We start from the raw sequence: 27,323 nt of genomic DNA, 5'->3' as shown, positions 1-27,323 counted from the left end.
GTGGTAACCTTGGAGCTGGACAGAGCTGACCTCAAATCCTAGCCCTGCCCCTGCCTAGCTTTGCAGTTTAGGGCAAGATACTTCATTAGCCTCTCAGGGCAGGTTCTTCAACGTGAAATGATGATAGCACTATCCCCTCTTGCAGGGTTGCTCTGAGGATTGGAGATGATCCACGAACATCCCCCAGCAGTGTGCCCACTGGCACATTGTTGCCACGGGAGCAGGGTCCTGAAGGCTGTGATAACTGTATTCTCTAGACTGTACCCTAGGCCCACTATAGGAGAAAAAGGTCCCATCCATAAACCAGCAACCCAAATACCCACCCTGAAAATAATGCCACACAGTATGTCTCTGGGGGAAATTCTGCCCAGGAGAGCCAGCAACAGGGGCTGTGAATCCAGGAAGCCTGTAACACACATTGAGTTTCCAGGCCATGGTTGCCGTTCTTTACCTTTGGATGGTTACAGAAGAGCTTGGAACTAATGAAGACTCCTGCAGAGGCTAGGGCCAGATGGCTGCTTTCCTGAAACTTAGGAAATTCAGATGCTAGTGATACAGCAAATGAATCCCCCCACTCCCAAGTCACCTCCCAACAAATAGTTATGACTTCTAAGCCTGAGTATACAAAAAAATTATACTAATTTTGAGAAGATCTTGATTTGGACTGTGCAAAGAAATATCCTTCCTCTGAGCCTCCTCGGTACAATGGAGGCAGCAGTAGGAACCGAGCCCCAAAGCCTCCAATCCAGCTATGACCATGGGGGGCCTAGGAGTCACCCCTTTCTCCCTGACACAGGTGGCTGTTCCCGGACCACCTGTTCTCCCCTGAGCCCCGGGAAGGGGGCCCGCACAGCCAGCCTGGAGTCCGTGAAACCGCTCTACACAATGGCCCTGGGTCTGCTGGTCAAGTACCCGGACTCTGCGCTGGGCCAGCTTCGCATCGAGAGCACGCTAGACGGAAGCCGACTGTACATCACAGGGAATGGCGTCCTCTTTCAGCACGTCAAGTGAGGCCCTCCTTAGGGCACACTGAGTCCCATCACCCTTGGCTGTGCCCTTCCCTCTGGGAATAACCTGGGGCCTTTCCCACTAGCCAGAGGTGAAGTGTGTCCTTGGGGCCAGCCCATCATTTTAGCCATTACCATCACCAGCACCGCCACACTACCACCAGGTTACGGCCTCAAAGGAGAGGGCTAGTGCCAAGGTACAAGGGTTGCTAAGGTTCAAAGGCTTCAGACCATTTCCTATTTCTGTCCTCTGCAGTCCATTTCCCTGGTTCTAGCCCTGTGCTAGGTCTGAGGTGACCAGGCCACAGTCAGGGAGCTGGGTACCTCCCTGTGCAGACCCCTCTACAAAGGTCCTCCGCCACTCTTGGGAGGCTCACTGGACACACAGAATGGCCAGAGCCAGGGGTGAGCCCCCTTAGAAGCAGGGCAGGGCAGGCCAGGCCAGGCCAGGCTTCCCAGAGGTGCTGATCCTCAGCCTTTGCCTTATGGGATGAGCTCAGGATGTCCTCATTAGTGCAGGGGCAAGGAATCCAACCCTGTTTTGTAGATGGGCAAACTGAGGTGCAGAACAGCAGAGCAACTCTCTGAGGGTCACAAAACAGACTGGCACCAAAATGGAAGGTAGAAGTGGGTTTTCTGGAGCCCCTGGGAGAGGGTCAGCTGACCCTGAATGCTGTCTTTTCCCAATATTGTTGTTTTGGGCTCTTTTAGCCCATAAAGTCCATATCTTTCAGAGATGTCCACCCTGATGTCACAGAGGGCAAAGACAAATGCCTTGGAAGGGAGGGTTTGGAGAAGGGGGTTGATGTTTAGACCCCAGCCTTTTTCCAAGACCGTGGCAGGCTGCAGCACAGTGACTGAGATGTCTTGGGCAGATGCGTATGAGGCAAGAAGGGAGCGGCTGGGCCCTGGGCTGGCCCTGGAACCGGAAACACGGCCTGGAGACATGAAATTAGTCCATTTAGAGGGCTTTGCTGAAATAAGTCAAGCTCAGCTCCAAAAATGTGACCGGTTGTCCAGGCTTACTCTCCTACAAGGTTAAACAGATTTCCAGTTAAAACAAGGAAACGGGCTGGGCACAGTGGCTCACACCTGTAATCCCAGCACTTTGGGAGGCCAAGGCAAGCAGATCATGAGGTCAAGAGATTGAGACCATCCTGGCCTACATGGTGAAACCCCGTCTCTACTAAAAATACAAAAAATTAGCCGGGCATGGTGGCGGGCGCCTGTAGTCCCAGCTACTCAGGAGGCTGAGGTAGGAGAATGGCATGAACCCTGGAGGCGGAGCTTGCAGTGAGCCGAGATCGCGCCACTGCACTCCAGCCTGGGTGACAGAGTTAGACTCCGTCTCAAAAAAAAAAAGAAACCCCGTCTCTACTAAAAATACAAAAAATTAGCCGGGCGTGGTGGCGGGTGCCTGTAGTTCCAGCTACTTGGGAGGCTGAGGCAGGAGAATTGCTTGAACCTGGGAGGCAAAGGTTGCAGTGAGCCAAGATCGCGTCACTGCACTTCACCCTGGCGACAGAGTGAGACTCCGTCTAAAAAAAAAAATACAAGGAAACGATGTTAATGATGCCTGATTTAAGCCAGTGTTGTGGCAAGGCATCCTAGGCATGGAAAGTTTACAGGCTCGACTCTCTTGGGGTGCAATGCTGATGTTCTTCATAACAGACCTTTCCTCTGGGCAGGAACTGGCTGGGGACTTGCCGGCTGCCCCTGACAGAGACCATTTCCGAGGTATATGAGCTCTGTGCCTTCCTAGACAAAAGGGACATCACCTATGAGCCAATCAAAGTTGCTTTGAAGACTCATCTGGAGCCAAGGACTTTGGCACCCATGGATGTGCTCAGTAAGTGAGTAAGCTTCTAGGTTTGAATTTAGCATCAGGGGAGTATCTGGGAGATTGGAGGGAATAGATGAGGTGGCCAGGACGAGGAACTGTAGATGGAGGAGGAGGGGAAAGCCAGGCCAATATTTTGGATTTTTACAAAAGGGAAACTTTCATATTAAGTGCTCCCTCCTCACCTCCAAGCCCACAATTCGTCTCCAGCAGCAGACAGGGCTGTTACCCAGTCTGGGGCCACGCAGGACCCCCAGGGCAGGCCTGCCTTGACCCTGGGAGCTGACTTGCTGTGCTTCTCACAGCCATGCAGGGAGGAGCCTCCTCTGTTAAACAGAGCTGTCCCTGGGTCCATTTAACAGCCAAAAAATAGGTTCAGAGAAGAAAACTCACTCAAGTTACACAGTGGTCAAGCTGGGGTTTGACTGAGTCCAAAGCTAATGTTGTTTTCACCAGCTGCCTATAACTTCTTATTACCAAAAATTTGGGGGACAAAGTTTAAGCTGTATTACTATCATTTAGCAGCATCCAACATTTATTGAGTACCGGCCATATGCCAGGACAGCAGTAGACACTGGCGGTACAGAAGTAAGCAACACAGACTTAGTCCCTTTCTTCCTGGAGTTCACGGTCTAGTTCTATACATCTTATCTCTTGGTTATATAATCTAGTTATATACCCTTCATTCATTACAGAGCTCATTAGAAACTGCTTCCCAAACATCAGAACAAGGCCTACATATAGTCATCTCCAGGAAAAGGGTTATGGGTTCATCTTTCCAGCATACAGCCCCCATTCTCCAGACATGCCTAGAGGCTTAGTCTCATAAAAGTGACAGGGATTTGATGAGAGTTGGCTCCATGACATTTGCCAAACCACGAACATAAACACACAGAGAGAGATTCCTAGCTTCAGTCTGAGTGGCCACATGAAAAGCTACACACTCAGGACACACCCAACCAGAAACCGGAGGCAGCTGGCATTGTAGGTGGACAGGGTCATCAACCCAGCTTTCCTGAGGGAGGAGGGTCAGGTGAAGAGGGGCAGTGCCCTTTCCCGCCTCACCACCCAGGAAACCTTGCAGCAAGCAAGGTTTATGTCAGGGATTTCTGCTGCTTCTCAGACTAGGCAACACAATATGACTGAGGAAAGATATTAAGACTTAACGTGAAATACACTACTAACCAAAGGGCCCTACCTGCTTTCCCTTCTGGCCATATGATGATGTGTTCTATCTCCTGGATTCCCATAGATGAGTGGACGGCAGAGATCACTGTGTATTCCCCACAACAGATCATCAAAGTGTATGTTGGAAGCCACTGGTACGCAACCACCCTGCAGACACTGCTGAAGGTACTGACGGCCTTGGCCGCCCTGCTCCCCATCTGGCATCACCACCTGAACTGCTCTGGGGGCCATCACCTGGCCCTCACACAGCTTCCAGCACTTGCTTAGAACAAAGGCTTTCCCGCCAGGCGCGGTGGCTCATGCCTGTAATCCCAGCACTTTGGGAGGCTGAGGTGGGCAGATCACGAGATCAGGAGTTCAAGACCAGCCTGACCAACATGGTGAAACCCCGTCTGTACTAAAAATAAAAAAATTAGCCGGGTGTGATGGCACGTGCCTGTAATCCCAGATACTTGGGAGGCTGAGGCACCAGAATTGTTTGAACCCAGGAGATAGAAGTTGCAGTGACCTGAGATCGCGCCACTGCACTCCAACCTGGGTGACGGAGTGTGACTCTGCCTCAAAAAACAAAACAAAACAGAGCGCAAGTGGACCGAGTGGCCTGCTGGGAAGGCCCTCCAGAGTTTGCATAGGGAGGGGGCCAGCTCTGAGGGACCTGGACTGAGAAGGAGGTACGGTGGGCTTCCAAATGCCTTGAGAGGGTGGTCTAGGGGCCATCAAAAGTTGAAGCAGGGATGATGTGCTTCTCCCTGGAAGCTCTGCTCCCCACCGTGGTTCCTTGTGACTGACAAGACAGGGAGATGGAATCTCAAAGCCTCTGCTCTAGTGTAGTTGGAAAAGGGGAGTGAGAGAAGATTGACCTGCCCCTTCGCAAAGACCTAGCCTCTGAGACTGAGTCCGGTGTCCAACCCCCTCCAGTATCCAGAACTGCTGTCCAACCCTCAGAGAGTGTACTGGATCACATATGGACAAACCCTGCTCATCCACGGGGATGGCCAGATGTTCCGACACATTCTCAACTTCCTGAGACTTGGCAAACTGTTTTTACCATCTGAATTTAAGTAAGTGAAGCAAGGACGCAGTAAGATGAAATCACGAAGGCTGACCCCTCCCTTAGCAACAAAGGAGACCTGAGTTGCAGCCTTCAGGGAGGAGGTTATTTTATTTCCATCGTGGGAACTGTTGGCAGCGGCAGTTCCAGGAGCTCATGCCCCCTCCCACACTCTCATCCTAGCTGCCCAGCTGGATATCTCCTTGTTGTTTGCAGGGAATGGCCCCTCTTCTGCCAGGAGGTGGAGGAATACCACATTCCATCCCTCTCAGAAGCCCTTGCACAATGTGAAGCATACAAGTAAGGAAACTTTATCACGACTCTATGTTTAGAATTTGGTCCTTTAAATTCCTCTCGAAATCCTGTCCTAAGTCCTATTCCTAGAGGATCCTGATCTCCTTGGGTTTGAGGGAGTGAAGCAGGCCCAGGATTGGCCAGTGACCTAGGCAAAACCCTTTAAGAGCCCCTTCTTCCCTGCTGTCTAGCATTAACTCCCAGCCAAAGAGCAGATCTGACCAACTGGCCAATGGCCTGATAGAAGTCTCTACTCACTAACCAACCCCTCTTGGTTTCTGCAGGTCATGGACTCAGGAGAAAGAATCTGAAAATGAAGAAGCTTTTTCCATCAGGAGGCTGCATGTGGTGACAGAAGGGCCAGGGTCACTGGTGGAGTTCAGTAGAGACACTAAAGAAGTAAGCACCAGCCTCCTCTGGTTGGTGTTGTCCTCAAAAACCACTACCACCAGGCTCAGGGTGGATGGGGGTAGGCTCAGCTACTGGTGGGTGCAGCAAAATGAAAGAGCAGGGCCTACATGGGTTCCTAGGACAGGACCTGGCTTCTGAACCGTGAAGGAGGCACAGGAACTTACTGGCCACTTGTGGCCTGCGATGCTGATTGTATCTCCTGTTGGAATGACAGGCCACTGGGCTGGCACCATCCCCACTCAGCCTGAGCAAAGCTCAAATGGGTGACCCCTGTCAGGGATGGGATTGTTCGAGGAGAGCAAGTGAAGTCTTGGAGGCCCAGCTTATTAGATCTTGGGCAAGGCGTTGATGTCCATGCCCAACATATCCAGAGTTACTGTGCCCTTCCCTCCCCAGACCACAGCCTACATGCCTGTGGACTTCGAAGACTGCAGTGACAGGACTCCATGGAACAAGGCTAAGGGAAACCTGGTCAGGTCCAACCAGATGGATGAGGCTGAGCAGTACACTCGGCCCATCCAGGTGTCCCTATGCCGAAATGCCAAGAGGGCTGGCAACCCTAGCACATACTCACACTGCCGTGGCTTGTGTACCAATCCTGGACACTGGGGGAGCCACCCTGAGAGCCCCCCAAAGAAGAAATGCACCACAATCAACCTCACACAGAAATCTGAAACCAAAGACCCTCCCGCCACTCCCATGCAAAAACTCATCTCCCTGGTGAGAGAATGGGACATGGTCAATTGCAAACAGTGGGAATTCCAGCCACTGACAGCCACACGGAGCAGCCCCTTGGAGGAGGCCACCCTGCAGCTCCCCTTGGGAAGCGAGGCTGCTTCCCAGCCCAGCACCTCAGCTGCCTGGAAAGCCCATTCCACAGCCTCAGAGAAGGATCCAGGACCACAGGCAGGGGCTGGAGCTGGAGCGAAAGACAAGGGGCCAGAGCCAACCTTCAAGCCATACTTACCCCCAAAAAGAGCCGGCACCCTGAAGGACTGGAGCAAGCAGAGGACCAAGGAGAGAGGTGAGTCCTGTCCCCCTTTGATCTAAGTCTTATTCACAACAGAGAAGGCAAACTCTTTGGCCAAGATGGCAGAGCAAGTTAGTGAAAAAGGAGGACTAGACCCCCCCGCTCACCAATGCCATCTCTGTGCCAGGCAGCAGACACAGAAATGACTGGCACATTGGCATGGCTGGAGGGGCCAGGAGAACACACACGGCGAAGGGATGAGTGCTGTGGGAAGGAGGTGCCTATGAAGCAGGAGCACAAAAGAGGCTGAGGGCTGGGGAGTCAGCAGGGGAAGGAAGGAGAAGTCCAGGATGTTTGGAAGTGCAGGGCATGGGTCTAGCTGGAGGCCAGGCTTCACATGCAGACGTGATAAAAGATGAGGCTGAAGACAGAAGTCATAAGGACAGGCCTTGTGGGCCAGCTTCAGGACGTGGTACTCCATTCTGACCAGGATGGGAGTGAGCAGCGTCTGAAGGATTTTAGACAAGAGCACGGGGTCAGGTGTGCCCATCAGAAAGTTTGCTCCAGGAGCAGAGGAAATGCAGCAGGAGCTAGGTATTCGAAGCCACTTGGAGTTCTTTCTAGGCTAGGGGAAGCAGGCTAGGCAGGTAGTGGAGGGAAGGAGGGATGGGCCAAGGAGAAGCCAGGTTTCTAGCCTGTGGGACTGCAAGGGGGTGGATAGGCCCTTACTGAGGTGTGGGTAAGAGAAAGAGCAGAGCTTGGGGAAGGGCACATACTGAGTGTGAAATGCCGAGGGACATCCAGGTGGAGAAGCCCGGGAGACAGCAGGGGCTACAGGGACTGAACTGGAGAGAGAGCGTGTGTAGCCAGCTAAGGGAAGGTGGCCAGGGAACTGTGCTGAAAATCGCTGTGCCAGGCTGCTGCCTCTGCTCCCTCAAAGCCCTGCCTGCAGTATTGTCACCTTCCCTATTAGTGGCTCCAGCTCTGCTTGGAGGGGCCTTCTTGGACTCTTGCCTGTGAGCCCTAAGTTGGTCTGTCAAGCTTGGGATGACAAATGTCCACTCTTTGGACATGCATCAAAGGCTGGCCCCAAAAGTTCTCAACTTAAAATTTTATAAAGATTTCCAGCCCTCAGCCCCATTTGATACGTCTTAGTTCAACAGAGGAATCTGGAGTTTCTTCGAGTTCCAAAATGTTCAGGATTTGGCTTGCAGTGATGCCAGGGCAATGAAGAGAGGAGTGGCCAGGACAGGCCCCTGCCAGCCCAGGGTGTCACTTCTGAGAAACTAGAGGTGGCAGCTGTTGCAAGGCTGGGGTGACTTGATTGTACTGGCCTGTCACCAGAGGTCCCCTTCCTGCTTGGGCTCTGAGGTGGCTTAAGGAGAGCCCCTGCTTATGTAGATTTGATGGCAATTGAAGAAAAGAATTTTAAAAGCCTGTGCGTGTGGCTCACGCCTGTAATCCCAGCACTTTGGGAGGCTGAGGTGGGTGGATCACCTAAGGTCAGGAGTTCGAGACCAGCCTGGTGAAACCCCATCTCTACCAAAAATACAAAAATTAGCCGGGCGTGGTGGCAGGTGCCTGTAATCCCAGCTACTCAGGAGGCTGAGGCAGGAGAATCGCTGGAACCTGGGAGGCAGAGGTTGCAGTGAGCCAAGATTGTGCCATTGCACTCCAGCCTGGGCAACAAGAGCAAAACTCTATCTTGAAAAAAAAAAAAATTTTTTTTTAAAGGAGAGCCCCCTCCCTATGTTGTTTTCACAGAAAGCCCTGCCCCTGAGCAGCCTCTGCCCGAGGCCAGTGAGGTGGACAGCCTAGGGGTTATCCTCAAAGTGACTCACCCCCCCGTGGTGGGCAGCGATGGCTTCTGCACGTTCTTTGAGGACAGCATCATCTATACCACGGAGATGGACAACCTCAGGCACACACCACCCACAGCCAGTCCCCAGCCCCAAGGTGAGGCTCTGGAGCCAGGCCGAGCCCTGCGCCTCCTCGTGAGGATGCCTGAGCCCCCTCCCAGGGTACTTCAGGCAGAGACAGTGGCCCCTGGGGGCCCTACCCCTCTCCCCCTCCTCACACTGTCTCTAAGGCCCTAGCTATTGACAGATGTGGCCACATCCACTTTCCCTCCTCCACAGAAGTGACTTTCCTGAGTTTCTCTCTGTCCTGGGAAGAGATGTTTTATGCACAGAAATGTCACTGCTTCCTGGCTGACATCATCATGGATTCCATCAGGCAAAAGGACCCCAAAGCCATCACAGCCAAGGTGGTCTCCCTGGCCAATCGGCTGTGGGTATGTGTGACAGGCCTCAGGCCCTGGGGCACCCTGTACCTTCTCCACCTCTTCCCCTGCCCCACAATAAGTGGTGCAAGGCAAGAGGAAGTAAGCCAAGATGGGGTTGAGGAGAAGGCCAGGGCCAGAAGAGTGGTGGGACAGGGAGGCAAGCAGAGCAGTTGCACCTGGACTGAGCCTCGGCCAAGAGGCAGATTTGCAGTGACAGTGCCCGCCCCCTACCCCTGTGGCTCTGTGGGCCCAGAGAAGTCCCTGCTCTGCATCTCACTCTGAGGGGCTAGGAGCTGCCCTAGCGCTGCCTGACTGTGGGCTCTCCTGGCAGACCCTGCACATCAGCCCCAAGCAGTTTGTGGTAGATTTGCTGGCCATCACCGGCTTCAAGGACGACCGGCACACCCAGGAGCGCCTGTACAGCTGGGTGGAGGTGAGGGCCACTTGCAATCCCTGGGAATCCACCGACCCTGTGGATGCCTCAGATGGACGTGTGTCTTGCTGCACCAGGGCTGGGCCAGCACTGCCCAGAAGGCTAGACAGGCAGCTTAGGCCACTGCTCCCAGGGAGGGAGAAACTGCATGAAATTAACCAATCCAGAGTAGTCCAAAAGCAGTATTCAGGCCACTGGTTTTTATAGTTTTCCTCCAATGATACCAACTGTGCCTTCATCACTAACAACCCTGGCCACACTTAGGGACACATATCATATGAGCCCAAGCTTTGACTCATATGGGAGTGAGGCCTTTTCAACCAGTGATACCAGCTTCACCTATCTGGCCACGATGTCACCAATTGTGTACATTCCTTTCATTTCTAAACTACTTTTAAGCATTCTTAGGCCGGGCGCGGTGGCTCACGCCTGTAATCCCAGCACTTTGGGAGGCCGAGGCGGGTGGATCATGAGGTCAGGAGATCGAGACCATCCTGGCTAACACAGTGAAACCCCGTCTCTACTGAAAACACAAAAAAATTAGCCAGGCGTGGTGGTGGGCGCCTGTAGTCCCAGCTACTCAGGAGGCTGAGGCAGGAGAATGGCGTGAACCCGGGAGGCGGAGCTTGTAGTGAGCCGAGATCGTGCCACTGCACTCCAGCCTGGGTGACAGAGCGAGACTCCGTCTCAAAAAAAAAAAAAAAAAAGAAAAGAAAAAGAAAATATTCAGTAAGGGCAAAGGAATGATCAAGGGTTTTTTTCTTTTTCCTTTTCTGATTCCTTAATCTAATTTTAACATTGAGGCCGAAACGATTTAGGCAGTTTCTCATTGATCTGACACTTCTATAATCAAGAGCTTTATTATAACACCTTTCACCACAAGCCCTCTAGTACCCAGTTACCATTAGGCATCTGGCTCATATGTGGTTTGTAAAGGTGAAGTCAGCATGTATGGCTAAAAAGCAGAAAACCAGTAGCAGGAAACATATTTTTGAACCTCCAGTCTTTCTGCTTTGTTCCCTGATAGCCATTTCTAGCCCCACCCTGTGAGATGCCCTGGGGCAGAGCTGGGCCCTAGAGCATCAAAAGTCCCCAATAGCCGGGCTTGCCCTGTCCCTGCCCCAATGGGAGAACCCCACCCACATGGAGCTAGAGTAGACAACTGGCCAGGAAATCAGGGATAAGACTGGCCTTTCCTTCCAGCTTACACTGCCCTTCGCCAGGAAATATGGCCGCTGCATGGACCTGCTCATCCAGAGGGGCCTGTCTAGGTCTGTCTCGTACTCCATCCTGGGAAAGTACCTACAAGAGGACTAGGGTGCCCAGAGATGCAGCCCCTCATGCCCCACCCGCCAAGTCTCATTTTAATTGGAGATAGCCCCAGAATGCATGTGCCCATCAGAGGGTACATATCAGTCTATTTTTTATTATAAACAAATAAAAGATTAAATCACACATCAAAGACCTAGACTCCTTCTCTGAGACACCAAAGGCCTAACAACCGGTAAGATAATTTTAGACAATTCTATTGAAAGTTATTCAAAAGGCATCAAGTCAAAATAACGAAACTGCCCCAGTAAAAAGGGGCTGGGCCTGGGGGCCAGGAAAGGCAAGCATGAGGGCCCAGTTGAGGTGGACCTGTCCCTATGGTAACTGAGCTCGGCTTTAAGGCCAGGCATTGGGGATCAGCTGCTAGGAGCCCACCTGTGTTCTTCCTGAGGGGTGGGGGCACCCTAGTCACTGCCCAGAGGCACATGGTCCCCCACCAGCCTACAGCATGGAAACACCCAATGTCTGCTCTAGCCTATTCTTAACCCACAACTGGGATGGGAGCTGGGGACGGGAGAAGGGGTCATGGGGCCAAGAGCCTATTCAGGCTCTACAACCAGACTCCCCTAGAGAGGCCCCGTGCCAGTTAGTCCAATGGCCACACACATCAGAAAGGGTAGTCAACAGCGTTGCACACGTAGGTTGGAGGTAGCCCAGGTGTCAGCCACACCCTGGTCACAGCAGATCCAGAGAGGCAATGTTCCTTGGAGCTGCAGGCTGCTGGATCTACTGCTCGTCCAGTCCCGGGCTCAGACCTGCAGGGCCAGGCCAGGCATGAATGCCTGCTTCCCTGACTCTGGACCCAGGGGGTGTCTGGGGAATGGCTCTGGCCCACCCACCCCAAGCTCTACCCAAAGTAAAGGCCTAGCCTGGGCTGGGGAGGGGCTGGTCACAGTCACAGGCTCAGCTTGGGCTGGGGAAGGGCTGGTGGGTATAGGGCAAATGGCACTCACACAGGGTAAGTCCTCGAGGCCCCTACCCAGGGCCTGCCCTGACACACAGCTGCTGTCAGAGCCACTGGAGCCACTGGCTGATGGGCATTGGGACGAGACCTCTGAGTCCTCAGCAGCTAGGGAGGGAGACTGGGTGAACTGTCAGCACGGGAAGCCCCAGACCCCAAGCCATGCCCTCCTGCCTCTGGCTAGGCCCAGACATACTCAAAGAGGGCTGGCCGCCCAGCTCTGCCTCAGCCTCCAGTGCTGCTTCCTCTGGGAAGTTGGGATACAGGGGACAGCGGAGACCCAGAAGAGCTGGGTCTCTGTACAGGTGCAGGTTGAGGGACCCCAGAACAGAGCAAGAGGCAGGGTCTCCAGGAAGGGAGTTCGAGGCCCCCAGGTAGAGGCTGTCATGGTCAAACGGGGCTACGGCAATGGACGCCCGAGAGCGAACTTCTGCATAAGAGAGAGGGTCAGGTTGGGACAGGCCAGAGCCTAGCCTGGCCCCAGATCCCAAGGAAAGTGCGGGCCAGCACTAATGGAGGGCCACAGTGCTTCCCGCACAGCTTTCCTACTCCTACCCCGACACCCTGTAGCCTGCCTGCTACCTCGGCACTTCAGGACATAGTTGACGGTGCGGTCGTTGATGGCTTCCTCGCTGGAAGCAATGTCTCGGAAGGCCTTGTTCCCCACACCCATGGACACCATCTCAGCCATGCGCACCTCTGGGTGGAGAGTGGACATAAGTGGGATGCTTCTGGACATAAGCCTGTCCTTGGGCCTCTACCACCCCCCAGATAAGTCTTTCCTGTACACCTCCATCCAGCACATTAACTGTCCTGTGAGCTGAGCCTTTCTAGTGCCAGGTGCTCTCCTCCAAACAATCCTGTGGGACAGGTGCCATATTCCCCTTTTAAAGATGAGGCCCCTGGCTGGGCGCAGTGGCTTCCCAACACTTTGGGAGGCCGAGGTAGGATTCTTTGAGCCCAGGAGTTCAAGACCAGTCTGGGCAATATAATGAGACCTCTATGAAAAAATTTTACAAATTAGGCATGGTGGCACATGCCTGTAGTCTCAGCTACTTGGGAGGCTTAGGTGGGAAGAATGCTTGAGCTCAGGAGGCAGAGGCTACAATGAGCAAAGATCATGCCACTGCACGCCATCCTGGGCGACAGAGCGAGACCCTGTCTCCAAAAATAAAGAGAGAGAGAGCCATGATGCCCCTTATATTCAGAGAAGTTCACGTTGTGTCCAAAGTCAGAGGCAGTGACAGCAAGGCTGCCTGGCTTTGAATTCCTTTCTCCTGCACTGGTGGCTGTCGCTGGGCCTTCTCCCCACTTCCCGAGCTTTTCCCAGGTCTCTGGGCTCCTGTGGGTCAATGTAAGCTCTCCAGTGAGGGGAGTGTGGCGTGAAGGAGGGGCATGGACCCACCCTTGTTGTGGACGGCCTGCCTCCAAAGCAGGTGGGAGATGTCAGCTGTCCAGGCCTGCTTGATAGCCAGGCTGGAGGCCTGCAGCACAAAGGTGTCCCTGGCCTTGCGGCGGCGGAACCAGATCTCGAAGCGCAGGTTGCTGTTCCCACAGCACTCAGTGAGACCAAGGTCTGCCATCTGTGGCCAGCGGGGAGAGAGGGGCTTGGTAAGGCATGGGGCGGGAAAACAAGTGGTGGGGCCTGGGGTGGGCAGGTCTACCTTGAAGGAGCGCTTGTAGGCAAATGTGTCAACCCCTGTGGGCCCATGGCGAGGCTTGCTGAAGAGCAGCAGCTCCTCAAAAAGGAAGATGCGGCGCACGGACTTGTGGCGCCCAGTGCGCACCACAAACTCATCCTGTCGCACCAGCTGCCCCTGTTCCTTGAGGTTAACCTGCAGAGTTGGGGGCTAGTGGGTGGCCGGCCTCTTCTGCCTTCTTCTTCACACCCACTGCCCTTGCCCTGGGATGACTCACATCACAGCCCTGGATGGCGTCCATGGCCAGCAGGTCGTTTCCGTGCCGCAGCTGGAAGTGCACAAGGCTCTGGGCCTCCCGCAGCGCACTGAGCTCCTGCGTGGGGCCCCCGCAGGCCCGTGCCAGCTCCTGCAGCAGCAGTGCGTACTTGCCCATGCGCTGGATGGGCTTTAGCAGGTAGGAGGCCAGGTCCAGGTGGTCCCCCAGTGCTTGCTGCTTGTCCTGTGGGCGGATGGGAGGCCACTGAGTTGTTTGGGGGCACTCCCCGCATCCCCTACTCCTCCTAATCTCAGGTTCACTTACCTTGAAGAAGGTGTGCCCATAGCTTGACATCAGGGCATCGGAGCGAGGCTTATTCTTGCTGTAGAGCGCGTACATCCCAAACTGCACCCTCTACAAGGACATGTTGCTCAGCCCCAGTGCAAAGGGGCCAGCTCCCTAAGGCTGGCACAGGCTAGACCACCCTCAGCTTGAGAGGACCAAAATGCCAGTAGATGCCTCTTAGGGAGGCCTCCCCTACAGACCCAGTCTTCCCTGCTTTGAACAAGGGGTGATTTGGCAAGAACAGTACTGGGCAAAGGGGGTGTGCCCACAGGCCCCCAAGGAAGAAGCCCCTTGCCCTCAGACTGAGCTCCTGCCTTCAGCTCTGCTCCTCCCACGGCTCTAAGAGCTCACCTCACCTGGGACTGTCCTGCTCACTACACTCAGCCACCTCCTTGGCAGGCCCCCTTTCCTCCACACGACCTTGCACTTGCTCTTTCCTCTGGGTGGGACACTCACTCCAGCCCCTCCCCTATTCCTCAGCTTAAACATCAGCCTCTCAAAGACTTCCTCTTGTACCAGGTGTCCTGGCACCGCACTCAGGCCCTCTAAAGTGGAGCCCCTGCCCCGCCAGTAATTCACAAGCATCTATCCTGCTTATTTTCCTCCTAGCCCCAACTATAATCTACAAGTATCGTTCTTGCTTCTATGTCTCCTCTACTGGACTAAGAGCACCCTCAGGTGCAGGAGCCTGCCAGTCTTGCTCATAGCTATACTCATAGCACAGGGACTGGCACCAAGCATGTGCCCAGCAGCAACTTCGGGAGTGTGGCAGAACGAGCTGATACCACATGGCCTGTCGGGCTTACATGGCGCAGGAAGGCATAGGCCACTCGTGGTGGGTGCCGGGTGCAAGCCTCCAGCTCACGCAGGAAGAAGTGGCAGTGGAAGTCCCGCAGCTTCTCCAGGTTGCCAAAGAGGTGGGCACGCTGGCCGCGGAGGCCCTGGGGCACATCGGGGCGATCCAGCTCGGGGAAATAGTTCTCCATAGTGTACTCTAGAGCCCGGACATACTCCCGCTCCGTGGCCACCATCTCTGCCAGCACCAGCTGTAGCCTACCAGGTATGGGGAGTCAGGACCCAAGACATCTCTCCTTTACTGCCCTCCCCGCCCTGCCTACTGCCCATACCTGTTGAGGCTCCTGGGGTCAGAGCTGCCTGGTGGAGGCACAGTAGGGGATGCCTGGGGAAGGGCACCTCCTCCAGCCTCTGGTCTGCGGCAGGCAGCAATAGTGGCCGCATGGTGGCAGTGGCAGGCAGGTTCACTGAGACTCTGCCCCAGATTCCGATCGAAGCTGTAGGCCTTCCTCAGGGGAGGGTGGGCAGGTGCAGCGGGGACCTGGCTGACACACAGGCTAGCTGTGCTGCCCACCGGTGGTAGCTTCAGTGAAGCCTCAAGCTTTTGGTCCAGGGCCAGCCAGGTGTCCTGGCACCGCGCCCAGGCCCAGCGGCACTCCTGGCGGATGGCCTCTGAGCCCAGCCCCGTGGCCAGAGCCCACATCTTTCGGAAGTGAGCAGGAGGCAAGTCAGGGTGCCTGGTCCAGTGCAGCTGCAGCTGCTGCAACACAACCCCCGGGCGTTCCTGCTCCAGCTCTGCCAACACTCGCTGCCCCTCCTCAGCCCACGTCAAGGCCTGCAACACCAGGGCCGGACAAGCATTAGAGGAAGATCCTACCAAGCCTGCTGGGCACTCTGCTCCTCTACCCACTCCCCATCCCCACAGGATGCTGTCCAGGACACAGCCCCAGTGACTGGGTTTTAGGATCAAACTGAAGACCAGGGAAGAGAACAGGCAGCATGACCAAGAAAAGCTCAGGCTCTGCTGAAGCTGGGGCTGCCATCCCTCCGGCCTCATGGATCACTTGGAGCTGGGGAGCCTCTCACCCACCTCCCTGAAGAGCTGAAACAGCCTCTCAGCATCCGCCAGCCGCTGGCACCGCTGGGCCAAAGCCCTAGAGAATTCAGTCAGCTGGGCTCGCAGGGCCAGAAAGCGTGCCCCAGGGGGGCCCAGTTCAGCCGCCTCCCAGCCAATCAGCGGCTGCAGAAACTTCTCCCCTTGCCTGACCTGTTCCTGCAGAGACAGAGACTAGGCTCAGCCAGCCCAGGCCTGGCGGTCCAGCCCCCAGACCCAGATACTTCCTGCTGACATATCGACATGTCCCCATCAAGTCTGTCCTGTGGTGGAACATCTACCCGTATCTCCCACTCCCCACCCACATCCACTCCCCTTCTCCACAGCCAAAGTTCCTAGAGGAATCATCTGTCCTCACCGTCCCGTCTCGCCCTCCGCGCCAGCCCTCTCCAGCTCCACTCTGCCCCGTCCCCAGCGCTTCTCAGGCCTCACTGACTCCAACTCTCAGCGTCATTCAGCCCACTCTCTACTGGGCTCCCCCAGCTCCTGCCCACGCTCCTGATTCTCCTCACTCTTCTCTGGTGGCTCGTCCTGCTCCCCTTCCCTCACCTAGGCCATTAAACACTGGGGATCCTGAGGACAGTGCACTCGCTCTCCCAGGCACTCGTGTGACCAACTTCAAACGTCATCCAAACACCTGGCCCACCAAGTGATCCTCTCCAGCTAGACCTCTCCTCTGAGCTCCAGGCCCAAGACCCAAGGGCCCTCCTCTCATCCCTCACAGCCATCTCGAGCATGCCCAAGACCGGACTCTTGAATGCCCTTCCCCCAAGATGACCTCATCTCCTAGTCTCTCAGGGAACAGCACCCATTCATCCTTGCAACATCCCTGTCCCTTACCCTCCCACATGGGTACATAGCAAATCCCATCAACTTCTCCAACCCGTCTCCCCTGCCACTATCCTGGCCAGAGGAGGCACTATTTCCCACCTAGACTACTGCAATTGCCTCTTCACTGCACTCCCTATGCCCATCCTCCAAGTCACTGTCTACTTGGAAACGAAGGCAATCTTCCTAGAATATGGATCTGATTACGTGGCCTTCCTGATTAAACTCCACACTGACTGCTACAGGGCCCAGTGATGTGGCCACTGACCAGGCTTGTCCCACCGCAACTCCCCCAACTCTTTCTTCCTCTCTGCTCTGCATTTCAACCTCACTGGCCTTATGATTCCTCAGGCACACCGTCCTCCATCCTGCCACAGGACCTTTGCACATGCTATCTTCCAAGCCTGGAATGTGCCCCCATCCTCAACCCTCTTCTGCCTGGTTGACCTCAACTTATCTTTCAACTCTCAGCTCAAAAATCACCCAAAAAAAGCTTGCCTGACACTCCTGCTGGGTAAAGTCTTGGTTATACCCTCAGGCAGAATCACCTGCACTGATTCTCTCCAGAGATCTTGCCTGGGTTTACAGGCACATATATGACTGTGATTAATTACAACTGATATCTTCTATGGGACTATAAGGTCTAAGAAAGCAAAGGATTGAATTGCTTTCACACAGTTCTGCATTCCTAGTTCCTGGCATTGCATCCCAATACCCGTGGCATGAACAAGTGACCACATATACCTGGGCAACCTGGTACAGCTCCTGAAAAGAGCCTTGGGCCTGGAGCAGCATGTCCAGCGAGGGCTCCCCAGCCTCCTCCAGTGCTGGCCAGCCCACCTGCTGCAGCCACACTTCAATCTGGAGGAGCACAAGCAGGGAAAAGTGAAGAGAGCTGCTACGGATTGGGGGCTCACGTCTGAGATCGGGGCAGGGCCCACTCTGGGCAAGTAGTTCCGACCTGGTGCAGTCCGCTTTCTCGGGCCTCCAGTGTTTGGACCAACTCTAGGGCCTGTATTCGCTGGTTGCTCTGCAGGGTCAGTTGGTGCAGCAATCCATCCACCCGGTCATATAGCTCGTCAGCCTTGTCCATTGCCGTCCTGGTGTAGGGTACACCATCTGAGACCCCCTGCCTTGCACCACTCCACCCTGTCCTGGCACCACAGTCCTGCCAGGTTCTGAGCTAGCCAGATGAGTCCTGGCATAGAATATGGTGGGCTGGGGCAAGATCTGGGGGCCGGGCTTGCACTCACCTGTAGTCTGGGCTCAGGGTCACCTCTGGGACCTCTTGCTTCAGCCATGTCAGCTCCCGGCCCCCCTGGCATTGTAGCCATGCCAGCCATGGCGAGTCTAGCACCTGCTGCATCAGGACCTCTGTCTGCTGTAGCAGCTGACCGACCTCCTGTGATTGAGGGCAATAAGCTGTGGAGGTGGCCGTGGGAGAGAAGGAGGGAGACAGGGAGCATTCATGGAGGGACTGGGAGGGGACACTCACCCCAGGCTCCATGGGCTGGGGCACAGCCTTCACACTTTCGATGGCCCCCTGGAGCAGGGCACAAGCTGCCTGGCAGTTCTGTAGTAGAGCTTCCAGCCGCTGTAAGCAGGGGCAGGCATGACCGGAGCAGCATGCAGTGTTGGTCCTGGGCTTCCTGGGTTCCAGGCCACTGCAGCCAGCTTTGTCTGGTTCAAGCCAGCCCCAGAGAGGCTCCTCCATGATCCCAAGTTGCCTATATGACTGCCCCCATGCCCCACCCAGTGTACTGACCCTTCGGAAATCCAGCCAGGCCTGGTGGCAGTAAGGCAGGCCTCCTCCTAGCGAAGTGGGCAGCCCCGCCGTTGGGATGTGGGTCAGCAGGCTCTGAGAGGGCAACTGCTCCAGCTACAGGAGAAGAAGGTGTTGTGACCCAGGCCTGGGGGGAGGCACCCCACCTCTACCCCTAGCCAACTGGGCTTAGTACCTGCAGCCCGGAAGGCACTTCCTTCAGCAGCGTGCTTCCCACTAGCAGCACCTGGTACACGGCCCCTGGGGCTGCTTCCTGCAAGGAACCTGAGCTCAGCCCTATCCCCAACTCTACAGAAAAGGGCATGGTGGCTCACGCCTGTAATTGCGGCACTCTGGGAGGCGAGGCGGGAGGATCACCTGAGTTCAGGAGTTCAAGATCAGCCTGGCCAACACATGGTGAAACCCCCTCTCTACTAAAAAGTACAAAAATAAGCTGGGCATGGTGGCAGGTGCCTGTAATCTCAGCTAATTGGGAGGCTGAGGCAGGAGGATCACTTGAATCGGGGAGATAGAGTTTGCAGTGAGCCAAGATTGCGCCACTGCACTCCAGCCTGGGCGACAGAGGCAAGACTCCGTCTCAAAAAAAAAAAAAAAAAAAAAAGAAAAGAAAAAGAAAAGGAATGAGGGGAGCTACAATCCTGTACTCACTTGTAGTTGGCTGAGCCCAGAGAAGAGGGAGGAACTTGGGGCACAAATTCGGGCATCAACTAGCACTGTCAGTCCCAGTGCCTGTACTTCGGGCCTAAAGGGGTGAGCTTCAGTTCAGTACCTGACTCCCAGTCCTCACAGCTGGCTCAGGCTCAGTCTCCCAACCCTCTCCCTCAAACCTGGGGATGCTTCGCAGGTACAGCAGGAGGCGGATGAGTTCCTGGCTGCTGCACTCAGACTGAAGCCAGGCTGGGCTGTGGGCACACAGAAGCAGCACTGCCCGGCCTTGGACATCCCGAGTCCCTGTGGGGAGGAAGCAGTGAACTCCTGCCGTATTGGGCCACTCCACCTCCACCGCCTCTAGGCCCACCTGGCTACCTGGCAAGGTGGCCATACCACTGGCCAGCAGCTCCCAACAGAGGTCTTGGGCCAGGAGGCAGTCAGCAGGCTTAGGGAGGCCGGATCCACTGGGGGCTTGGGAAGGGAAATGACTTGGGTCTGCCTTGGACCACCTATCCAGAGACCCCTACTTGGACCCGGGCTTCAGCCTGAGTAGGGTCAGAGACCTCCAAAGTCTTGACACTCATCTCTCCAGGCATCCCCATTCCCTTCCCAGACTTCCCTAGCCCAGCCTTCCTTACCTGCCTCCAGCAGCTTTGATGATATCTCTGATAAAGGGTCTCCAAGGCCCACAGGGTCGCTGTCCAATGCCCCAGGGCTCAAGCCAGATGGCATCGCCCTGCTTGGACCTGGGTCCCCTACCAACCCTACCCCTGGGGTGTCACTCTCACCCTGTGCCAAGCTGAGGTGGGAGGACATGGGGCATAGGAGACTCTCCACTCCAGAGGGGCCTGGCCCTTCTGACAGGACTGAGGAGCTTTCTACTGTGCCCCTCTGGGCATCACCCGACTCATCTGCAGCTGGGGGTAACTGGAGTTTCCTGGACAAGGGGCTGCCCTGTAGCTCCTCATCCTGGGTGGCCCCGGCTGGTGGTCTTGGAGGACCTGGGTCCTTAACGTGCATCTGGGAAGCAGGTTCCTCCTCTTCCCAGGCATCCCTGAAACTGCACACAGCAAATCTCCAGTCGGTGGCATGGCCCTGAGAGTCTGGGGACTCATCCCCATTCTCCAGGGGCCTTTCCATCACGCCCTCCTAAAGGTGGGCCTGCTCGGGGCCAGTGGGAGAGGGCTGGGTCTCAGTGTGAACCGCGCTGAAGACAGTCGAGTGGGACTCAGTGGGCAATGCAGGCGAAGGGCATGGGCCGCAGGAGGTGCCAGTCTTAGTGCCAGGGCACAGGAACTGCAATTGAGGCCTGGGAAGAGGGAATAACGTTAAGGGTGTCCCTCTGTCCAGGTCCCCCGTCGGACGCCCGTGGGCCTCTGCTCCGTGCGCGCCCACCCTCAGCGTCCTCACGGCCACGCTCTGCAGGCTCATGCCCGTGGGGGCGGCCCCGCCATGGCACCACGATGCCTCGCGTTCGCTCTCCTGCCGGCACCCCCAGGCCCTGGCCTTGTTGCAGGGCCTGCCGCGCGCCACCCCGTCGCCCGCTGGCGACACTCACGCCCCCGGGCCGAGCCGCGGGGAACCGTGAAGCCGGACAGCCTTCGAACAGACGGCGGCCTCGACGGCCACTACAGCGCGGCCGCGCGGCGTCACGGGGCACCGCCTCCTGGCCGCTGGGAAGGGAGGGCAGGGCCGCCGGGGCGCCGCGCAGCGCCGCGCCGCCCCCTGGAGGCCGGAGGACGGAGCCACAGCCCGAGCAGGTCTCGACGGGGCACAGCCCTGCCGGCGGGGAAGACAAGGTGCGGGCCCTGCAGCAACCCCCGCCCGCCGCCGTCCTCTCCGTGGGCCCGGACAGCCCGCCGGCCCCGCCCCGCCGCACCCCCGGGCCCCGCAGACCGCGCGCCTCACCCGCGGCGTCGCAGTGCGTGGGTCGGGGCAGCGACCAACGGTCGGCAGCTCCACCGTGCCCACTCCCCGGGCCTGGCGAGGACGCCGGAAGCGCTCTCCCGCCAGGAAGGCCGCGTGGGTGCGTGAGGGTGAGTGCGCGGGGGGCACCGCGGGACGGGGCGGGACGGGGCGGGGCGGGGGCTCCCAGGGGCTTCCGCGGCTGAATGAGCCGACGGGAGGGGAAGGCCTTCTGTGTAGGGAAGCGGGGTGCTGCCTCGCTGCGGGCACCCAGAGACAGGTCGCATGATCCCACGTGGGATGGGGCTGCCATCCGGGTGGGAGTGAGACCAATGGGTGGAGCTGACCCAGGCCTGCCAGAGTCCACCAGATCCTCCACCCCTTTGCCATCCCTGGCACCCCCTTACCCCCTTCTCCACAAAGTCCGGTGCAGGAGGCTGGTGCTGAGGTGGGGTTCTGGAGCCAGAGCCCCCAGCCCAGGCCTGGCTTCTCCACTTACCTGCTGGGGGCGCTCCAGGAACTCTGCTCTTTGAGCCTCACCCTCCTCACCTGTAAAAATGGAAAGTCATTTTTCTCCTGGGGTTGCCGTGAGGACTGGGGAAGACTCCCTGTGTTATACGTTCACCCGCTGCCAGCACTCGGGCTGTGTTGGTGCCCTGCCCCCTCATTTCACCCGCAGTCAGGGAATCCTGAACTGATGAAAGCCACTTGGGTAGCTGTGCGATTTGAGGTCCCTTTGGGGCATGTGGGCCTGGCCCGACACTCCCCAGAATTTGTGGGAAGATTGTGGGAAGGTCAGCTCTGTGACCAGGAGAAGACCCTGAGCCCCACAGTGTGCCCAGGCCCATGGTCCCTGGGGAGAGGGGGCACCGGGTGCAACGGCTTCCCTGGCTCTAAGGCAGGCACCTCTTTCATGAACCTGGGGATTACAACAGGCACAGTGGGACCAACAGCAATCTCCCCACCCAGCCCAGCCCAGCCCCCAGAGTCCAGACTTTCAGGCAGCTACCGAGGAGCCTTCTTCATGAGCAGGTCTGGCTGCCAGAGGGGAGCCTTGGAGTTGTCCTGCTCCATCCCTAACTCCCAGCCAGACCTCTCTTCCCACCCTCCTGGCTTCAGGAAGCATCATCCAACCTTGGCTTCCTCCCCAGTTCTGTCCCAGGGCCACCCCCACTGAGTCACTGCCTTCTGCTCCCTCCCTCCCCTTCTGCTGCCCACCAGCACCCACCAGCCAAGTCCCCCAGGAGCCCTAAGAGCCGGGGGGGACCTGCTGGCGGGCACACATACCCCTGTGAATGCCAGAGGCAAAGAAGAGCCTCAAGCCACAGGCTATAGCTGACCCTGGCACCCTGGGCACAGCAGGCAGATTCAGGGGAGGTACAGCCATACTGAGATAGAGGCAGGGCTGGGCCCTGGTTTCTCCACTCCACAGAGAATGTGCATTGTAGGCTTCATGGAAACAGAGACTGTATGTTATCCACTTCCGTACTTTCGGCATCCAGCACAGGGCCTGGCACAGAATAAATGCTTTGGGGCGCCTGACACTGATCACACTACCCCTGCCCTCCTGAGGCTCCACATCTATGTATCCCATGGAAACCAGAGTCACAAATGGAGACAGATTCAGAGACTCAGCCTGAAAGGAGACAGAAGAGGCCGAGAGCTACAGGTTGCATGGCCCAGGATGGCAAAGGTACAGATAGAAATGAGGACACACTGAGGCCTAGTGGGGAATATTGGGGAGCTGGGCCTGGAGCCAGCCAGGGGTGGCTGACCACAGCAGGCTTTGTGGGCTGAGCTTGCAGGACTGAGCAGTGACTCATGGGGCCCATCTCCGTGGCTCTCCTGGCAGCAGAATCAACTCACAGCAGCCCTTTCCACTGAGATCATAAAATGGGAATGGGCCTCCCTCCCCTGACCCTTCCCCAACTCTCCCTCAGCCTCCCATTTCTTGCCAACATGACTCAATCAAAAATAAAATGGGCCGGGCACTGTGGCTTATGCCACAAAATCCCAGCACTTTGGGTGGCCAAGTCAGGCAGATCACCTGAGGTCGGGAGTTCCAGACTAGCTTGGCCAACATGGCAAAACCCCATCTCTACTAAAAATACAAAAACTAGCCAGATGTGGTGGCACATGCCTGTAATCCCAGCTACCTGAGAGGCTGAGGCAAGAGAATCACATGAACCTGGAAAGCAGGGGTTCCAGTGAGGCAAGATCACACCACTGCACTCCAGCCTGGGTGACAAAGCGAGACTCTGTCTCAAAAATAAATAAATAAATAAAAAGGAGGGGAGGGCTCTGGGCCTCACTGGGTCTAGTGACAACAGACCCACAGTCATTCACCTTGCACACCCCTCTTCAGTACTACCCCAAATACTGAGGGCAACAAATACCCCAGAACTTCCAGACCTCTCTTGCCTTTGGCGTAAATAAACTCCAAACTCCTTGGTATGACAGTCAAGGCCACTTAGAGGCATCACAGCCTTCCCATCTACCTCCCAGACTGGCCTGGAAAACAAATCTGATTACTAGTCTAGTCTCACACTGGCTCCTCTTCCTGAAGGCCCATGCCCATCTCCCCTAATCAAAATCCTTCCTCATTTGAGGCCTGCGTGCAGCATCTCCTTCACGAAGACTACCCCAGCCAAGTTCTCTCAGCTCAGGCCACCCTGCCCAGTCACATGGCAAGGACCCATGGATGAGCACTTGACGCACTTGCTCTCCTGCATCCAAGTCACCTGCCTGCCTCCCTGTCAAACCCACCATGTTCATCTGCCCCCGCCACTGCAACCTCCATCTCCTGGGCTCAAGTGATTCTCCTGCCTCAGCCTCCAGAGTAGCTGGGATTACAGGCATGCACCACCATGCCCAGCTAGTTTTTGTATTTTCAGTAGAGATGGAGTTTCAGCATGTTGGCCAGGCTGATCTCAAACTCCTGACCTCAAGGGATCCACCCGCCTTGGCCTACCAAAGTGCTGGGATTACAACCATGAGCCACTGCACCCGGCCCGACAAATAATGACATTTATGATCCCTTACCTTGAGCCAGGCCCTGGGTAGATTCTTCCCATTAAATTTTGTCATTTAATCCTGATAGCAGCCTTATGAAGTGAGTATGATTATCTCATTTGAGAGATGAGGACACTGAGGCTCAGAGAGAGCATGTAACACACCCAGAATGACACTTGTGAGTGACAGCTGGGGCTGTTGACTCTAAACTGTTGACTATGGCCGGGCGCAGTGGCTCATGCCTGTAATCCCAGCACTTTGGGAGGCCGAGGCGGGTGGATCACCTGAGGTCAGAAGTTCGAGACCAGCCTGGCCAACATAGCAAAACCCTGTCTCTACTAAAAATACAAAAAATTAGCCGGGCATGGTGGTGGGCACCTGTAATTCCAACTACTTGGGAGGCTGAAGCAGGAGAATTGCTTGAACCTGGGAGGAAGAGGTTATGAGCCAAGATCATACCATTGCACTCCAGCCTGAGTGACCTGACTGATACTGTCTCAAAAAAAGTAAAAAATAAAAATTAAAAAAATAAACTGTTGACGACTAGTTAACTACGAGGCCTTATCACTGTGGCCTGTAAACAACCTAAGGGCAAAGCCCAAGTCACTCTTCCTTCTCATCACACCTTCCCTGCGCATAATGCAGAAAAAGTAAAGGTAAGTTGGCTAAAAGTATAACCTTCCAAGTGTGTCAAAAGTCCTTCAGATCCAGACAGCCAGAAAGTAGGTTAGTTATTACCTAGGGCTGAGGAGGGCCAGGGATGAGGACTGACTGCTCATGAGTACAGGGTTTTTTGGGGGATGATGAAAATGTTCTAAACTTAGATTGTGGTAAGGGCTGCACAACCCTATGGGTATATTCAAAACACTGAACTGTACACTTTAAATGGGTGAATTTTTATGGTATGTGACTTATATCTCAAATATATCTCAGCTACTCAGGAAGGCTGAGGCGGGAGAATCAGGAGAATAGCTTGAACCCAGAAGGCAGCGGTTGCAGTGAGCCGAGATTGCACCATTGCACTCCAGCCTGGGCAACAAGAGTGAAACTCCATCTCAAAAAAAAAGAAAAAAAAAGAAAAAAAAGAAATCCCTAGATAAGAGCAGTCCCAAATCCAATTCCCCTGGTGTCTAAAGGACTTAAAACAAAAACAAAAACTTTGGCCCAGCACAGTGGCTCACGCCTGTAATCCCAGCACTGTGGGAGGCCGAGGCAGGTGGATCACCTAAGGTCAAGAGTTCAAGACCAGCCTGGCCAACATGGTGAAACCCCATCTCTACTAAAATTAACAAAAATTAGCCAGGCATGGTGGTGCTCACCTGTAATCCCACCTACTCGGGAGGCTGAGGCAGGGGAATGGCTGGAACCCGGGAGGCAGAGGTTGCAGTGAGCCGAGATTGCACCACTGCACTCTAGTCAGTGCAGTGCAGTATATGTGTGTGTATATATATATGTGTGTGTATATATGTGTATATATGTATATATATGTATGTATATATGTGTGTATGTGTATGTGTATATATGTGTGTATATGTGTGTATATGTGTGCGTATGTATATATGTGTATATATGTGTGTGTATATATGTGTATATATGTGTGTATATGTGTATATACATGTGTGTGTATATATGTGTATATATATATGTGTGTGTATATATGTGTGTGTGTGTATGTATGTGTGTGTGTATATATATATATGGGGTTTTTTGGTGTGTGTGTGTGTGTGTGTGTGTGTGTGTGTTTGAGATGGAGTCTTGCTCTGTCACCCAGACTAGAGTGCAGTGGTGCGATCTCGGCTCACTGAAACCTTCGCCTCCCGGGTTGAAGCTATTCTTGTGCCTCAGCCTCCTGGGTAGCTGGGACTAAAGTCGTGAGTCATCACGCCCAGCTAATTTTTTGGATTTTTGGTAGAGACAGGGTCTTGCTATGCTGCCCGGGCTAGTCTTGAACTCCTGGCCTTAAGCGAACCGCCTGCCTTGGCCTCCCAAAGTGCTGGGATTATAGGTATGAGCCACTGTGCCCAGCTCTCAAAGATTTTTTTTTTTTTAAGATGGAGTCTCTCTCTGCCCCCCAGGCTGGAGTACAGTGGCACGATCTCAGCTCACTGCAACCTCTGCCTCCTGGGTTCCAGCCATTCTCCTGCCTCAGCCTCCCGAGTAGGTGGGATTACAGGTGAGCGCCACCATGCCTGGCTAATTTTTGTTATTTTTAGTAGAGACTGGGTTTCTCCATGTTGGTCAGGCTGGTCTCGAACTCCCGACCTCAGGTGATCCACTCACCTTGGCCTCCCAAAATGCTGGGATTACAGGCATGAGCCACTATGCCCGGCCATCTAGGGATTTCTATTCATGTTTCTGGACCCCACACTATCTGATTTGCATCATAAACACTCAGAGATGGCCGGGTGAGGTGGCTCACACCTGTAATTCCAACACTTGAGGAGGTCAAAGCAGGACGATTATTTGAGGTCAGGAGTTCAAGAACAGCCTGAGCAACATTGTGAGGCCCTACCTCCAGGAAAAAAAAAATATATATATATTATATATAATATATATAATATATAATATATAATATATAATATATTATATATTATATATAATTATATAATATTATATATTTATTATATATAATATATATAATATATATAATATATAATTATATAATATATATAATTATATTATATATAATATAATTATATAAATATATAATATATATTACATATATATTACATATAATATATAATATATAAATATTATATATTATATAAATAATATATATTTATATAATATATATTTTATATATATATATGCCAGGCACAGTGGCTTACACCTGTAATCCCAGCACTTTGGGAGGCTGAGGCAGGCAGATCACTTGAGGTCAGGAGTTCGAGACCAGCCTGGCCAACATGGTGAAACTCTGTCTCTACTAAAAATACAAAAAATTAGCCAGGCATGGTGGCATGTGCCTGTAGTCCCAGCTACTCAGGAGACTGAGGCAGAATTGCTTGAACCCAAGAGGCAGAGGTTGCAGTAAGCCGAGATCATGCCACTGTACTCTAGCCTGGGTGACAGAGTGAGATCCTGTTTCTAAAAATAAATAAATATAATAAAAACAAAAACTAAAAATTTAGCAGGCATGGTGGTACACACCTGTAGTCCTAGCTACTTGGGAGACTGTGCCGAGAATATTCCTAGAGCCCAGGGGTTCCAGGCTGCAGTGAGCTAT

General features: G+C 54.6%; 2 protein-coding genes across 5 annotated transcripts in view; one reads left to right on the top strand and one right to left on the bottom strand.

Moving 5' to 3' along the window:
• The window catches only part of KCTD19 (potassium channel tetramerization domain containing 19), a 37,351-nt gene extending 26,414 nt beyond the window's left edge, over nt 1–10,937 (top strand). Inside the window, exons 6-16 of one of the 2 annotated variants that reach the window (XM_008964599.5) lie at nt 797–1,007; nt 2,696–2,856; nt 4,100–4,200; nt 4,954–5,096; nt 5,303–5,386; nt 5,665–5,779; nt 6,188–6,815; nt 8,526–8,717; nt 8,900–9,027; nt 9,377–9,478; nt 10,682–10,937. In XM_008964599.5, coding sequence (XP_008962847.1) covers nt 797–1,007; nt 2,696–2,856; nt 4,100–4,200; nt 4,954–5,096; nt 5,303–5,386; nt 5,665–5,779; nt 6,188–6,815; nt 8,526–8,717; nt 8,900–9,027; nt 9,377–9,478; nt 10,682–10,795 — 1,979 coding nt within the window. In that variant the 3' untranslated portion in view covers nt 10,796–10,937. Of the gene's footprint in view, nt 1–796; nt 1,008–2,695; nt 2,857–4,099; nt 4,201–4,953; nt 5,097–5,302; nt 5,387–5,664; nt 5,780–6,187; nt 6,816–8,525; nt 8,718–8,899; nt 9,055–9,376; nt 9,479–10,681 lie in introns of both variants that reach the window. The other variant, XM_003812200.6, reaches the window with a different exon arrangement.
• Nucleotides 10,887–25,484, bottom strand: PLEKHG4 (pleckstrin homology and RhoGEF domain containing G4). 3 transcript variants are annotated; one of them, XM_055100321.2, is made up of 24 exons: nt 24,403–25,484; nt 22,095–23,152; nt 21,089–21,634; nt 19,819–20,240; nt 19,556–19,651; nt 19,357–19,480; nt 19,178–19,271; nt 18,705–18,782; nt 18,512–18,625; nt 18,242–18,340; nt 18,000–18,148; nt 17,708–17,846; nt 17,491–17,607; nt 15,895–16,077; nt 15,137–15,639; nt 14,816–15,062; nt 13,989–14,078; nt 13,686–13,907; nt 13,433–13,603; nt 13,174–13,351; nt 12,351–12,467; nt 11,965–12,198; nt 11,761–11,876; nt 10,887–11,562 (listed from the first exon to the last, which is right to left on the bottom strand). In XM_055100321.2, exons 3-24 carry the CDS (start codon nt 21,370–21,372, stop codon nt 11,557–11,559), a joined length of 3,783 nt encoding a protein of 1,260 aa, XP_054956296.2. In that variant the 5' UTR covers nt 21,373–21,634; nt 22,095–23,152; nt 24,403–25,484; the 3' UTR covers nt 10,887–11,556. The 3 variants fall into 3 exon arrangements, with proteins under 3 accessions (XP_054956296.2, XP_054956300.1, XP_054956298.1); XM_055100325.2 differs by lacking the exons at nt 19,556–19,651; nt 22,095–23,152; nt 24,403–25,484 and having other exon boundaries at nt 19,819–21,224; XM_055100323.2 differs by lacking the exons at nt 19,556–19,651; nt 22,095–23,152; nt 24,403–25,484 and having other exon boundaries at nt 10,887–11,876; nt 19,819–21,225.
• Nucleotides 25,485–27,323: the final 1,839 nt, after the last annotated feature.

This window comes from Pan paniscus, chromosome 18 (assembly GCF_029289425.2).
Source record: "Pan paniscus chromosome 18, NHGRI_mPanPan1-v2.0_pri, whole genome shotgun sequence".
NCBI lineage: Eukaryota > Metazoa > Chordata > Mammalia > Primates > Hominidae > Pan > Pan paniscus.
The sequence above is the reverse complement of the archived record's forward strand: the minus strand, read 5'-3'. Positions and strand labels throughout refer to the sequence as shown.

Excerpts from the sequence above, each read along its gene's own strand:
- PLEKHG4 (XM_055100321.2), bottom strand. The coding sequence starts at position 21,372 with ATGCGACCTGTCTCTGGGTGCCCGCAGCGAGGCAGCACCCCGCTTCCC. Across the intron at positions 18,626-18,704 it reads AAGTGCCTTCCGGGCTGCAG|CTGGAGCAGTTGCCCTCTCA; the intron begins GTACTAAGCCCA and ends CTTCTCCTGTAG. Across the intron at positions 12,199-12,350 it reads CTATGTCCTGAAGTGCCGAG|AAGTTCGCTCTCGGGCGTCC; the intron begins GTAGCAGGCAGG and ends TCTCTTATGCAG.